The sequence below is a fragment of the Pteropus alecto genome, unplaced genomic scaffold, assembly GCF_000325575.1.
Source record: "Pteropus alecto unplaced genomic scaffold, ASM32557v1 scaffold50, whole genome shotgun sequence".
Taxonomy (NCBI): domain Eukaryota; kingdom Metazoa; phylum Chordata; class Mammalia; order Chiroptera; family Pteropodidae; genus Pteropus; species Pteropus alecto.
The window spans coordinates 2,557,051-2,572,694 of NW_006431918.1; the positions used below are offsets into that span (position 1 = coordinate 2,557,051).

Here is a 15,644-nt window from a genome sequence, read left to right on the forward strand (position 1 = left end):
ATAAACCATTTTCCATATAATCTCTGTGAAAACAAACACATAAAGGAAAATAACCAGCAAAAATATATTCTCATTCTGATGATGACTATTCACTGGGTCGGTTCACGGGGGCAGTCTTTTTGCTTAGATTGCTGGTATGTCTGGGGCCAATCCCACTTTCTTCTCTAACTAAAATCACACAGTTCATTTCAGACTGTTCTCATGAAGTCCCTAGACACACAAGTGGATTCAAACTGGGGGAGAAGACAATGCAGCATCAGAATGTGGCAGCAGTACCTGGTGTTCTAAGCCCCTCCCCTTTCAGGCCCAGGGAACAGCCTCCAGGTACTGTTCAGCTCAGCTACATGAGAGGTTTAGAAACAAAATAAAACAATCAACGACAACAACAACCTATCAGAAAAACAGATTGCTGGGCCTTTTCCTCTGAAAATAGCAATCATTATTCTATTATGCCTCCTGCCGTATGAAGGAAATAATGGAACACTGGTGGGTTAAAGTCTAACGTTTATTAAATACAACCTAACTGCTGTCCTTGACCTTAATGGAGGCTTCGGACAACCAACTTCTTAGAGGTGAAGTAGCTATAAACTTTTCCTTGGCAATGAGGGCACAAAGTCAGTAGGGAACTAGCAGCAATATTTATTCCATTCTGAGTCAGGTACTGATCCTTGGTCCTTATTTATTCCTGGGTTAGGACCTAAGCTAATACGTGGGTCAAGCTCAGTAGCAACAAATGCAAAAATGTGATGGATGTAGCAGTGAGTAGCCAAGGGGACATTACACCTGGCAGAGTGAGCCACGAGGGCAGGGGCCATGGTGCTTACTCAGCATGCCACATGTTTATGATCTTGGTAGTATTAAGAGAAATCCTGACTGTTTTGGATCAGCGGTTAACTTAAAAAAAAGAAAGTTCTGCATTGCTTTTTAGGTCTAAATTTTGATCGGCAAGAATGTGAAGACTAAAGCAGAGCCCATATGGAGTGGGGGAGGTTCCTAAGTAGCCCTGTCATATCTATATCTCCATGCGCAATTTCCCACTTGTCATTCCCAATTTCTGAGGACTTTGATTAGAACCAGTCAGTGAATTAACACGACCTATCACCATCTTTACAAAGAAGCCCCAGTTTATCCTTGAGTTGATTGAGTGCAATTTACACTATACTGGCCTAGCTCAGCATTGCAAACCTTCCTTCTTTCAATAGCTTGATAGTTCTTGTCTCTAATCCTAACTTTACCCAGACCGTTAGATGAAAGGAGTTGCACTTAAAATACTCTATGGCACATACCGGCACATGTATGGCCCAAGCTGTGTAATACACCTATACACACACATCGTGTCCACTAAAAATAGCCAGACATGTGACATCCATCAGAATTAGGTGAGATTTCCCCAATCTTTGCTTCCTATTAATCCTCCTGCTTAACTTCACCTATTTACTCATGTGAAAACCCCCGAGCTTCCTTTCCCCATAACCATACTGCTGGCCTTACCCTGAAATTCAGTCCCTAGACACACAAGTAGATTCAGATAACTAGCCACCGTTGCTGCAGTACTGACCTCTCCATAGTCCCCTGGTTTGGATCTTGCCCAGAGCTATATAGCAGCTATCACACAAATAGGCCCATACGCGAGTACCACATTTATCTTCATCGATCACCACACTCATGTCATCACTCCTCTGATCATAAATAGGCTAGGTATTCATTCTCTTCTCAGCCCAGAGGCACCTGTCTAGTTGTGTCGACGTAGATAATTCTCCTTACTGTCATTAGTCTTCAAAACGAGAACTTCATCCAGGTCAGTCTCCTAGCAACACACTATTAAATAGCTCAACATATATTTTGGGGGTTATCTGCCACATGCTTGCTTGGTGCTGAGCATCAGAGACATGAAAGAAACTTTGGAGGAACGAATATTTATATCTTGACACATGCTGATTTCTATGCTTAGAATGCCTTCTCCCATCTCCTCCGTCGATCCAAATCCTCACCCTTTCAAGTCTCATCATTTTCAAGAACTCTTCATGCTACTCTTTCTTTGCTTTTTCTTTCGAATAGTGGGCTCTATGAGGGAAATAACTATTATTTATTAATCCTTTTATTCTCAGGTCTTAGTACTTATCAGGTGATAAGAGAGAATGAATGAATGAGTGAATGAGTGAATAAATAAAAGCATGAAGGGATTTTTTCATCTTCTCTAACCTCCATATAATGTCTCCCTGAATCTTTTTGACATTTTTAATGTGTATCAACAACTACCTCCATTCTGGGAATCTCTCTCAATATTTCTGCTTGTTTTATGAGTGTTGGCCATTCACTTGAATTAGAGGATATGACTGTTGAGGTTAGAATCCATATTTTATACTTCATTTGTTTTACCCCAAGTACCTATAGCATTGCTGTGCACCATTGATGCTTAATTAACATCTGTTGACTGACTGAATAACCTGCTACTTTGGAATAAAGAGAAATTAAGACACAACTGTAAGAAGTATTACCACATGCATCTTGAAATTAAAGTTAGAACTAAGCTTATACTCTGAATGGCTGAGTTCACCCTAACAAATGCCACATCATGCTAAAGTTTTCAATTCAGTAAAAATATTCAATAAAACATTCGTTTAATAACAAGTAAAAAAATCTCACTGATTGATGAAGGCTTTTGATTTTAAATTGGTAATTGGACATTATCTGTACACCATGAGATAGCTGCACAACTGGTTGAATTACATGACATCATCAGTTAGTATGCTGTGAACCATCAATTTCCAGGACTGTTTTTTTTCAAACTGAATGTATCTTGATATAGCAATAGTCTGCCTGCATTTATCTCAGTATTTCTTTCAACAATTCATTACATTTGGGGGATTTAAAATTTTCTATCTAGGAAATAATGTCTCAGTATTTATATTAGAATTTATTAAATTTTGAGGGCACTCCATTTAAATGTAATCATAGATTTCTAAAGGGTGTGTATGCAAGTTTGTGTATTTATTATAGACAGGCATATCCAAATATCTGACATGGAACCAGACGTTGTAAAAGTCAGGAAAGTATCGAAGGGGGATGATGGTAACTAATATAAGACCACAGGAAAATCACCATTACATTAATAAAAATAAAATATCTCTGTTAAAAACACTGATTTTAACTGAAGGATGAACTACTGAATCAGCAAATCCATTCATTCACTTATTCCTACATTCATTCTGAAAATATACATTGAACTAGTATAGATGAAACACTGGGTTAAGTACCGTAAAACAAGGTACTGAAGGTGAATGTGTTAACTGCATGTGGGAAAATCTAGAAATTGGCAGGATTTCATGAATATGCATGCACATAAAGATCTCATTCGGGGTTTCTCTTCTTTAATAGAACATTTGTGCATTTTAATGGACAGTCATGAACTTTGCTTAATCATCTTTTGTGGACTTTAATATCAAATAAGTATTCCAAGCACATTTCTCCTGGGTGAAATGGACTGCACAAGTTCAGGAATGTTCCCATCCATCAAAAAAACAGATGATAGAACACATTCAGTTGCCATACAGGGAACTGGCCTAATTCTCCCTGTCTTTGTCTGCCCTTCTCGATGGGGGGAGTGGATGCTCTCAGTGTCTCCTCCTCATTATAAGATTAACAAAACCAGACAACCTTATTATATATGACTTAGTGACGAAAAAGACAAGACTGAGACAAGGGAAAAATGGTTGTTTCCAATTCATATTTGCTGGAAAAAAATCTAAAATGATTTTTGTGTTAACTAGGACCTTTGTAATTGGCACTCGAATAATCAAATGAAGCTAAAATTGCCACCACTGGGTTTCTGGAAGCTTCTGGAAGCTTTAACTCACCATGTTCTTAGCTTTGGTCATCTCTGATGTTCTGTGTCCATTTTGAATTTTACCACTCTCTGTATTTGGAGATATTTTGAAAATGATTTGAATAGTCACCACAGAGTTGTTTATGAATTGGGAATTACACACTAAGGGAAGAGGGATATAACTGGGTACTTTTGACTGGAAGAGAGAAACAAAATTCTCAAAATAATTCATGAATTCTAGTGTGGGGAAAAGGTAACTGACATCTTGACGAATTATATTAAATTTAAATTGTCCATGTATAAAAATAAAAAGGTAAACACAAATTATAATTTGAGGGCAAGTTTCAAAGTCATTAATTTACTCTACAAATGAGTACTGAGCACCTTTTGAAATGCAGGTGCTCTGCTAACTGTGGAGATACAGCAGTGAACATAACATTGTCTTTGCCCTTAAGGGGTTTATAAAGTTCATGAACACACAGAATAAACGGATATATAAACAACTGATTATAATTCAGTGTCCACAAGGCTGAGTGTTCACGGAATGCAAGAAAAACGCTTTATTGTACAAAATGTTTTCGCGTTAAATGCATATATATGTATATGTATATTCCTCTCTCTCTCTCTCATAAAATTTGGAAATAGATGGCCGTATTTTAGTGGACATTTTACTCATTTAGGTAACTAAGCTATGTGTTGCTTTAGAAAAGTTAAACCGTAGGTTAGTATCTAGTTGTCTCTAACAATTAACTCTAAAAAATGAGAATAATTTATTTCCTTCTTATTAAGATCAGATTAATAGTTTCACAGAGCATAATTCCAGCCAGTCAGAGAATGAATAGAGTCTCTTTTGAATACCAATTTGCATGAGTACTTCTGTATTATTCATGGCCTGAATGATTTTCCCTAGAGGTAAGGTCTAAGATGGAGATAGAAGCTGGCAAGAGATGTTGAGAATACAGATCACTGAAGATTGCCTGTGGAGGCATCTGGTGAAATATGTTTTGTCCTCAATGGTTAGTAATATTTTGTAACTGTCTATGCTCACTGCTACCAATTATGGTAATATAAATAGCTCTATCAATATTCCTGTCAAGATTAAGAATTCATATTTGTTCTAGACATTATTAGAGAAAGATGTAGTATCAAATGGACTGAGATGTTGAGGAAGAATACATAAAAAGTTGTTCGTGCAAATTTTACTCCAAAATGCAATCTTTGGGAATACTGAGTTATGGGGAAACTACATTTTTTTCAGATTATATATGGACTTTATTAACAGAATGCCTGACATAAATATTTCTGTGAATTTGTGCTATTGTTTCTATAATCTATAAAATTATTGAAAAATCATTATGAATTAATGTGGATCATCTACTGTGTTTATGTGACATGAATGCATTCGACCTTAATAAGGCATGGCAAATGTTCTCCGATCTTAAGAATGGAAACTAAGATTTAAAATCTGATTTACATTTACAACATGCAGAAGGGAATTAATTAAGTAATTTGAATGCTAAAATGTTGTCTGACATAGAAATGTAGTTCAACTAACAAATGGCTAAGTAATAAGAATGGTTTTCCGAGTTCTGCTCTTTGCTGGAATGGATCAGCGTATAAAGGTTCAGAAGTTTATGTCTTTTTTTTTTTCCAAATAATTATTTGAATGAGGGCAGGCAGATTTAGCCCCAAACCCATCAGTGCAGTAATACCGAAGTTAAATCAGTGTTCTAGAGAATAGTACAATTACTGGAAGCCACAAAAATTGGGTCAACTTAATACTTTGGTTAGATGACATGCTTTCATATTTTGGACAAACTAATCTTGGAATCCCAGCTGTTGGAAGCATCTGTTATAGAAATGTAGAGGAAAAAAAGCAATATGTCATCTTTACCAGCTAAAAGATGAAGAATGCTATATCATCCTATTTCTTTGCATAGATTATCATAAAATTCCAATATTCCTTTGGAATTTAATTGTTTATTAACTTTTTAGGAAAATCAACTTTTAAAGCACTCAATCATTTAATAAAAGTCAGCAAATAACAGACTTTTTTTTGTCAGTGATCATTTTAGTTTAAATCTCTTCCATATTGACTAGATAATTATTATCCAGATTTATACGTCATCAATTTTGCTAACACAACGAGTTGAAAAGAAGACAGTCTCGCACTGATTTAGAATGGAGATTCTTTCTCATGACCTCAAAAACAAAACATTTAAAATATATCAGCAATAATCTACTAACATATATTTGCTTTTCAAATATTCATTAAAAGAAGCTAAATGCAGTTGTTTTAAGTTAGGTAATTGTTAAAACTACAGTCACTATAGGAAACGAAAGAAAACAAAGCAGATTTTTTAAAATGGAGCTGGCAATCTTATGTACAAACCTAAACCAACCTAAATGATTAGAGAATATTTTCATATGCTATCACAGAAACCCAATTAAATTAATTTAAAACACTGAATTATTTTAGGATGTTGAATAGACTTGTAATCAGTGCTGAAACTTTTCTACCACCTGAATAACCAAAAAAGTGGTACACAAAATTATATTTCCAATTCATTTAAAACACAACCTCTAAAGGCATTTTTCAATTGGCTACATTTTGTTGAATTCTCTCAACTTTTCAAAGTTAGATAAAGCTTTGAAAAAAATGTTAAATGGTTATAACTTTGGTGAGTTCTTTTTTCTGTATCTTAAAAGGGATTTTCATCTATTGACAAAGAAATCCTTTTGACAGAAAGTAGCTGGTAAGGAAAATCAATAAGAATGTTATATAATAATCAAATTTGGTTATTGCTGGCAAATAGATAAAATTACATTAGGAGAAGAGAGAAGTAAGTTTTCTGAGTGGAAAGTTTTTCCTTATATTTGTAGTAAATTTAGACAAAGTATTTATATGCTTTCTAGAAACAGTGGGTTCTGGAGGAAATTCAGAAACTTAATGAACCGAGATGCAGATCTTTATTATTACTCTACTGTTTTGCCTTTGAAGGAATCAAAGAAAAAGTAAGAAACTAAGAGGACACTCCTGCATCACCTAGAAGAAAAACATAGGAAGACTTTTTCCTAGTGTCAAGGCTACCAAAGAATTCCCAAGAGAATGGTCGAGGGTGAGCCAACAACCATGCAGACTCTTACTGAAAACTTGGCTGGCCGGCCCTTCATGAGGATTGCAATTCTTCCTGATTTTTTCAAATATTTATAATAAATTCCTCCACCCATTTTCTTTAGTGCCCATTTGAATCTCGAACCACTCTCCTCAGCCCACCTTCCCTGTACCCTTCTCCTTGAATGTGAGTCTACTTCAAGGATAACAGAAACTATCCAGGTTAATATCCAATATATAAAGAACTCATACAACTAAATAGAAAAAGCGAAATAATTAAAAATGTGTAGAAGAACCGAATATACATTTTTTTCAAAGAAGATGTACAAATTAATGGCCAACAGATACATGTAAAGGGGCTCAACTTCACAAATCAGAAGGGAAATGCAAATCAAAACCATGGTGAGATATTACCACACGACTGCTAGAATGGATGTCCTCAAAAAGACAAGAGATAAGTGTTGGCAAGGATGTGGAGAAAAGAGAATCCTCATACACTGTTGATAAGATTGTAAATTGATGCTGCCACTATGGAAAACGGCACAGAGGTTCCTCAATAAAATTAAGAGTAGAACTACTACATGATCCTGCAATTCCACTCTGGGCATTTATCCAAAGAAAACAAAAAAGCTAATTTGAAAAGATACATGCGCCCCCATGTTTATTGCAACATGATTTACAATAGCCAAAATATGGAAAAAAATCTAAGTGTCCATAAAAGGTGATTAGGCAAAGTTCATGACTGTCCATTAAAATGCACAAATGTTCTATTAAAGAAGAGAAACCCCGAATGAGATCTTTATGTGCATGCATATTCATGAAATCCTGCCAATTTCTAGATTTTCCCACATGCAGTTAATATATTCACCTTCAGTCCCCTGTTTTATGGCACCTAACTCAGTGTTTCACCCATATGAGTTCAATGTATATTTTCAGAGTGAATGTAGGAATAAGTGAACGGATGGATTTGCTGATTCAATAGTTCATCCTTTAACTCAAGCCAGTGTTTTTAACAGAGGTATTTTCTTTTTATTAATGTAATGGTGATTTTCCTGTAGTTTTATATTAGATATCATCATCTTCCTTGAATACTTTCCTGACTTTTACAATGCCTGGTTCAAAGTCAGGTATTTGGGTGTGTTTGTGTATGATAAATATGCAAACTTGCATACACACCCTTTAGAAATCTATGATTTCATTTAAATCAAGTGCCCTTAAACTTCAATAAATTAGATAAAGAAAATGGAACACACATACACACTCACATAGGAATATTATTCGGCCATAAAGAAGAAAAAAATCCTGCCATTATGACAACATGGAAAGACCTTGAGGGCATCATGCTAAGTAAAATAAGTCATATGGAGAAAGACAAATCCCATATGATCTCATTTACATGTGGAATCTAAAAGAAACAAACTCATAGAAACAGAAAACAGATTGGTGTTTGCCAGAGGACGGAGGTAGAAGGTGGGAAAAATGGGTAAATGTGGTCAAAAGCTACAAACTTCTAGGTACAAGATAAATAAGTTCTGGGGACATAGTGTGTGTCACTGTGACTATAGTTAAAGTTAACAATACTGTACTGATTATTCAAAATTGCTAAGAGAGTAGAGCTGACAAGCTCTCATCATAAGTATTGTTAATGGTACACAAGAAAATAATGTATAACTATGTGAGGTGATTCATGTTAACTAAATTTATTGCGGTGATTGTTTTCCAATATACACATATATCAAATCATCAGTTGTACACCTTAAACTAATACAATGTTATATGCCAATTATATATCAATAAAACTGGAAAAATATTTTAAACTAAAAAGAAGCCACCCAGCCCACCCACTCTCACAAAAGTATAGTCCATCTTTACATCCTCCTTTCAATCTCAGTGGAAAAATGACTTCTGCCTGGGACTTGTCCTCTACCTACGCACTAGAATTAATTCTCTTCTCTCCTTTGTAAGAACCTCGCTGTATTAGTCATTGATTCTCTGACTCTCAAATGGCTTTTGGAGTATAAACAGGCTCAATTTTCACCACTTTTAAAACACAACAAGTAAACAACTAATAATCTCTCTCTCTCTCCCTCTCTCTCTCTCTCTCTCCTATGTTCCTATCTAAAAGGCCAACTCACATTCTTTCTTGAATGGTTAGCCTCTTTTCACATTTAAACCTTAAGAATTAAGTCTAGAAATCTCACCATGACCATGAGAGACTCCTGCTCTCCCCGTATTTACCCCGCCTACGACCCTAAAATGCACTGCAATTGCCATTTGTCCTTCTAGAACCCTAAACAGGCTGTGGAGTCCTTGAAGCCTGGGTGCTTCGTCTCTGTGTCCTTACAAAAAGGGGGACATTTGGAGATAGAGTAGCACACCAGGAGGACATCATAAAGATGATTACCTACAAGCCAAGGAGAAGATCTGGAAGAGCTCCTTTTGTCACAGCCCTAGAAGGAATGAACCAGGCAGAACAGGGGCTCAGTGACACCCAGTGAACTGAATGGTTCACAGCCAACCTCCTCAATCCCTGGTAAATTTCCTACTCTCTTCCATCTTTTTCCATCATAAGCAGGTCTGTATACAAGACTCTGAGTTGAATTCATATTAGTAGAGCATATCTTCTGCCACCTGTGTCTCTCCAACCTTTGTCACAATATCTCGTAACTATTTCTTAACATCTTTTTATCTGCAACTAGACTCTAGGCTCTGGGACCTACGGACCTAGCATTCCCTACCTTTCCACTTGGAACACCTACGATTCTCTAAAATTATCTAAAGAAAAGGAAATAAGAAAGGAAGGAAGGAGGGGAACATTTTTGAGTGGTAGGAAGACGGTGAGGTGTGGAGAGGGTTCGCATAACACAATACGGTGAAAATTATGAAAACCAGATCCCCAACTCTACAATTCTCACTTGATTTAATATAAAATGGTAACTATTTGTCAAAAGGTTAGCACTGTATGTTCAGTTAAAGGAAATATAAGTTCTTTTCTATAGCTACCCAAACTCTTAAAATTCACAAATACGTTTATGATAGATCCAGTTTTCCTATTTATCTCGAGCGAATAGTATTGATCCTCATAATAAGATTACATAATTTACACATCTCAAAAAAGAAAACATATAGCAATACTACTGAAGCCATCCAATGCATTTGTCTAGGCCTTTCCAGGTACTGGAGCATTATCACACAGGCGAATCGTTTATCTCATGGCCACCGTAAGAGCTAAGCAGAATGGGTGCTGTTATTTTCACTTTACAGTTTAGGAAACTGAACTTCAGAGAGGTTAAGAGGTGCAAACGCCTTGGAGCTGTGAATAAATTAAAGAAGAAGGTGAGGTAAAAGGGAGAAATATTAGATTTGCTCTTTTGAAAATGCTTCAGTGGGAGAAATGCAATCTTAATCAGCAACAACAAATACTTATTCAGCATTTACCTCTTGGAACTCAGCTCCATTTTTCCTGTGATAGAAATTTTATCAGAAGAAAGAGCAGGCATCACTTCATAGCCCGTCCGACAGCAATTTTTTGAGAGACCTGGGCCTTTCAAATAATTTACTCCTTGAACATTTTTAAATTTTAGGATGGCAGGAAAAGTAATTGTTAACTGTTTAACATCTAATACAGTTGGCATACATATTCTTGGGTAAGCATATGATACTGTAAAGCATTTCCTTCTGTGTCCACATATAATTTGGAGGAATTTCGATAATTACCAGATATTGATTCAGAAATAACACACTGCTCCCCCTCATCCAATGCTTCCATGTTTCTCCTGTCTTATTCTGCCCAACTAGAATTCCAATCCACTCTGGCTTATTTTGTTTATTTGGCTTTAGCAGCTCTTTTTTTCAAGTGCTTTTATGTGGCCAGACTTCTGCCAATTTTAGGGCACTTGGAGCAACATCTTCTTTTTAATCAGAATCATGAAAGAGAGAGATTTGAGAGAGCTCCATATCCACTCCCTTTAAATGCCGATACTTTCCAAAGTATGCTCAGAAATAAAACACTGGATTGCAACAATGAAAATATTTGCTGCTTCCAAGTGGTACGTTATGAATAATTTCTGACTCTTTTTCTAAAAACACAATTTTAATGGTTTATATTGCCTTGGAAATAAATAAGAAAAAGTATTTAGAGTCTTGCAATTGTAATATCTTTGCTTCGATGACATATTCCCGGTTATGCATGTATGATTTATCTGACAGCAAATAAATCTTTATGTCAAAGAAATTTAATCAGAAATAAAACTTTCACTTCTAATTTGCCCTTAAAGAAAAATGTGACCTATTTATCCACAACCTGTATTGTGACTGCTTTCCACCTCATTCTGATGAAAAGCAAAGATTCCCTATCATTCTGGCTTTATTTCTCAGGACTAAACATTGGAAGGCAAGCAACTGTGTAAGAGACTTACCCACTCTTCCTCATCATAGTCTGAATGATGAGGTATGGAGTCCTGCCTTTTCATTGGTGGAGGTGGATCCTGGGGACAGCTCTCCTCTGTGCCGTTCTTAGGAGAGGGTGGCTTTTTAAGGACGCCTCCTGGCCTGGCAGTATAAAGTGCTAAAAGAGCACTTCTGACCAGCTGATCCTTAAAGGCATGTACAAAAAGCTCTGTCTGGAAGGAAATGGACATGGATTAGAAACACCATGGAAAGCATCTCAGCACAGAGCTATGAAAAGGTCAATTACAGATCTATTGGCATTTAAGTGGTGTGGATGGTGGGGAAAGTACAGGCAACAGACAGAGAGAATGGTTCATATCAATCAGTGGAATACAGTTCGGTTTGGGGATCCTGCCAAGCCCTTGAGTCCTCCTGCTCTAAGAGTCAATGCTGAGGTTCTGTGTGCACTATAAACACCATCTGTCTCCTTAGCCCCCTCTCTTTGAGTTCCACATGCTGTCTTTGGAGATGAACTTCACTGAGGATAATCATGTGAATGCCATCTACCTTTCAAGTAATTCCAAACATACCTTAAAAGAAAATGAGATCAGACTATGGATATTCTATATTTTAAACAGAGGCAAAGGCTAAAGAAAGAAAGACATGCCTTTTAAAAAAAGCTAGAGGCAGGAGACTTTTATTTTTAGCACCATGAACAGATTTCAGCAGTAGAGATGACATAGGCATTCTTCCCCACGAAAACATTTGGCTTTTATTCCTTATAATCATCCCCTAACTGTCTCTTCTACCAAACAGTTTCAGTCATGCTCAATGTTAATGAGGTTACGATAAAGCTTGCCATGGTAGATTTTACAGGCTGATGGTAAATACCTAGTAAGTACTAGAGTAATGACAGCCTCCCAGCAATGAAGAACTTTACAGCTGTGCGTTGCAATTTCCTGAAATGTTTAATAGCTTCACCCTGTAACATACTGGAGGGCGTGGTAATTTATTTTCTGTATTATAGTACCGTAACAGGCACGTGGCCTAACAATCTGTTCAAAGAGTAGAGAAGTGACTCAAACACTGACCCACATTGTTATCATAGTCATACTTTGTAATCTGTTAGGAAGAGGCCCTTTAACTCATAGCATTAATCTCAATAATCTCCATTGAATGAGACACTCTTGGCTATAAAGCTGTAACTCAAGGTAATCATTTATTGGTATACTCTGAGTATGCAGTCAACAGTGCTATGCCTACCTGGTGGTTACTAAATTATCTCTAAATCTCCCTGTTGTGTTCATGCAATTAAAGAAAACCCATTAAAGCCAGCACAACAAGTGACTAATAAGATGATGTCATATCTGTGTAGTTACTTCTTTGTAATAGATCATAAAATTCTTCATTAACCAGATAAGAAAGCTCTGAGAAAGAAGCGTGATGACTGTCCTGCGGCAGACTGCTTATTGGCAGCCCAAATGAAACAGAATCCAAGTTTTCTAACAAATTCAGTAGCTTTTCTCCTTCCCTATACCACCTATAAGCCACCACAAACCTAGAAGTTTTTGTCCTTTCTTCTCAACCCCAGACCCCCCAAGTGTTCTGAACAGCTACCAGATCTAATATTGAAAATACTTTAACGGTAAGTAGATAAGAAATATGGGAAAAATATATCTAAGAATAAAAGGTTGGAAAATATTTTGATAATAAATTAGGAAATCAAAATAAAAAGCAGCATTTTTATTTAAAAAACTGATAGAAAAGTTGGCTATAGACTACTCAAACAAGTCAGTATAGTTACAGCAAAATGGGGAAATGTGTTGTTTATATAATTTTCCATGTAACATAGATATGTCCATCTATGTGAATTTAAATATTAAAAATGTGAATTTAAGTCTACGGCCATGCCACCCTGAACAAGCCCGATCCCGTCTGATCTTGGAAGCTAAGCAGGGTTGGGCCTGGTTAGTACTTGGATGGGAGACCACCTAGGAAGACCAGGTGCTATAGGCATAAAAAATTAAAAAATAAGGAATTGTAAACTGACAAGGTCCTTGCAATCTGTGAGGTCAATCAAGGGTTGCCTCACCTAAAAAAAAAAAAAGTTTAAAAAAATGTGAATTTACTTCCATTCAGCTTGACTATTTTTCTGTCGATAGTTTTAATAAAATATTTTGATTTATTTTTAGAGCAAAACAGCTTGCCTTCTCTGAATTCCTGCTACTATAACTCCAGTCTCCATAACACTCACGTAATTACTATGTAGCTGAATATCTATTCACACCCAGTGAAATCTTCTATGGTTCTTATAATTGCAATCATTTTCTTCCCATAGCATGCACATACAGAGATTCCATTTCATTTATGCAAGTCTCATTTGGGTTGATTTGTCACCAAGTCATGGGAGATGAAATAGTAGATTCTTACAGTTATACAACCCAGGATTTTTTGGAGGGAGGGTAGTTGAATACAATACACAAAATCTTAAACACAATGATAACTGATCTTTTACTGTGTCTATATTGAAAATTTTATCTGACTACTTGGAAACTCTCTAGATCACCAGGATCCTGTGCATTGAATCACATTCTGTTAGAAAATATAAAATATTCCATCCTCGTGACCTGAAAAAAATCTTAACTTTCTTGATCAGCATTACTTAGTAAATGTAGACCCTGAGGTTTTATAGTCAAAATAAATCAGCTTGAAGAGATTAATGTTGTTACTCAATTCTAACACATCCTTATGTTGCTGTTCTTGCAACTGAGATGGTACCAGGGAAGTTACAATTCATGACAAGGACATGATCATGACTCTGAATTAGTTGTCTATTGACTCAGAGTTATGAAAACCATTCTCCTTTTCTGTAGCTAACACTACATGAAATCAGAGAAAAGAAAAGTTGCCTAAATGTTATCATAAGAGTAGGCATAACAATTCATTTAAAATATCAGTTTAATAATATATTTAAAAAGCATAAAGTGAACCAAAGGCAGATTTGATTCATTTGTTTGATCTTAAAAAGAGAGAGAAATGTTATCTGAAAAGTGAAATGTTTTCTTGCCTTGCTGACATTTCTCCAATTCATATTCTCATACATGTATTCTTCAAAGTAACTTACAGAATTATCTACAAGTGTAAAATTACTAAAATTACTTCTCCTGAGAATTAATTTCCTATTTTCCTGAATATTAATGGCAGAGGAAGTTAGGATATGTTCGCTTAAAAATCATTCTTTTAAACTAGAGATCTCAGCAAATTAAGCAAAGTCTCATTCTACTTAGAATCTCCTTATTGTCACTGAATAAATTCAAAGCTATGCCTAATCCCAACCACAATATAGAAAAGTAGCCAATGTCATAAACAAGTGGTTATCATCTTAGTAGTCATATACATGTCACAAAATAATCCTGTTTATTTTAAAATTTGACATGCTTTAATTATTTCATAGGGCGATAGTGCTATACTCTGAACTAAGAGCACTGATATGTGTTCACATATCACATTGTATATCACATAACATTCACTGAAAGGAAGAACATTGAATTTTCAGCCAAGAGAGTTACTGACATCTGGGCAGCTCATATAAATTATTCACTTGACCTTAGATAAATCACACAACCACTTTTCTCCAGTGTGTACAAAATTACAATGCCTATCTGTGAAACCTCATGGGAGTTCATTGTAAACTGTAAAGTGCACGCTTCTATTTCTGCTTCTCTTTTTTGACTGACCTTTGCAGTTTGCTTTGCTGACTCATAATCCCCTGCTGGCTCAGGGGACCCTAAGGAACCTTAAAAGAATTTTTTTTTTCCCATTGGTGATGTAACCCCTTCTTCCATAACTTCAACTGTCATCTGTATGGCAAGGCCTTAAAATCCATTTCTATCCACCTCCTGAACCAGTACTGTAAACTGTTTCCACCTTAAAATCTTTTGAGTTTAGAAGTCCCAGCCGAATTGCAGGTTTGTTTTGTTTTGTTTTTGTAATAAATTTGTTTTTCCTCACCTTTCCACTTGAGTGACACCAGCACCATTCAGTAACTCTGAATCCAAACATCTTGATCATCTTCAGTAATACTTTTTGGATTAGTCATCAATTTCTATTAGTCATGCCTTTTCAATAATTTCGAAGATTCACCCTTACTTTTTTATTCCCACAGCTAAATCCAGTTAAGAGCCTTCCTACATTCTCTGTGGATATTTCTTTAGTTTCCTTACCAGTTGATTAATTTTCCTTTTTTTTTTTTTCAGGATGTTATCCAAGGCCACCCATATTAAAATGTAGCCTTTTGAGTCCCAGCTCAGAACT

The 15,644-nt window shown here is 35.9% G+C and overlaps 1 protein-coding gene and 1 non-coding gene across 3 annotated transcripts in view; one reads left to right on the forward strand and one right to left on the reverse strand.

Annotated features, from left to right (window-relative positions):
- The window catches only part of INPP4B (inositol polyphosphate-4-phosphatase type II B), a 557,392-nt gene that overhangs the window by 72,741 nt on the left and 469,007 nt on the right, over positions 1 to 15,644 (reverse strand). For both annotated transcript variants that reach the window (XM_006906232.3, XM_025042642.1), the window contains one exon: positions 11,360 to 11,563. In XM_006906232.3, coding sequence (XP_006906294.1) covers positions 11,360 to 11,563 — 204 coding nt within the window. The remainder of the gene's footprint in view (positions 1 to 11,359; positions 11,564 to 15,644) is intronic.
- Positions 13,228 to 13,346, forward strand: LOC112475199. Its single transcript, XR_003044598.1, has one exon. It is a non-coding gene; the product is annotated as a 5S ribosomal RNA (ribosomal RNA).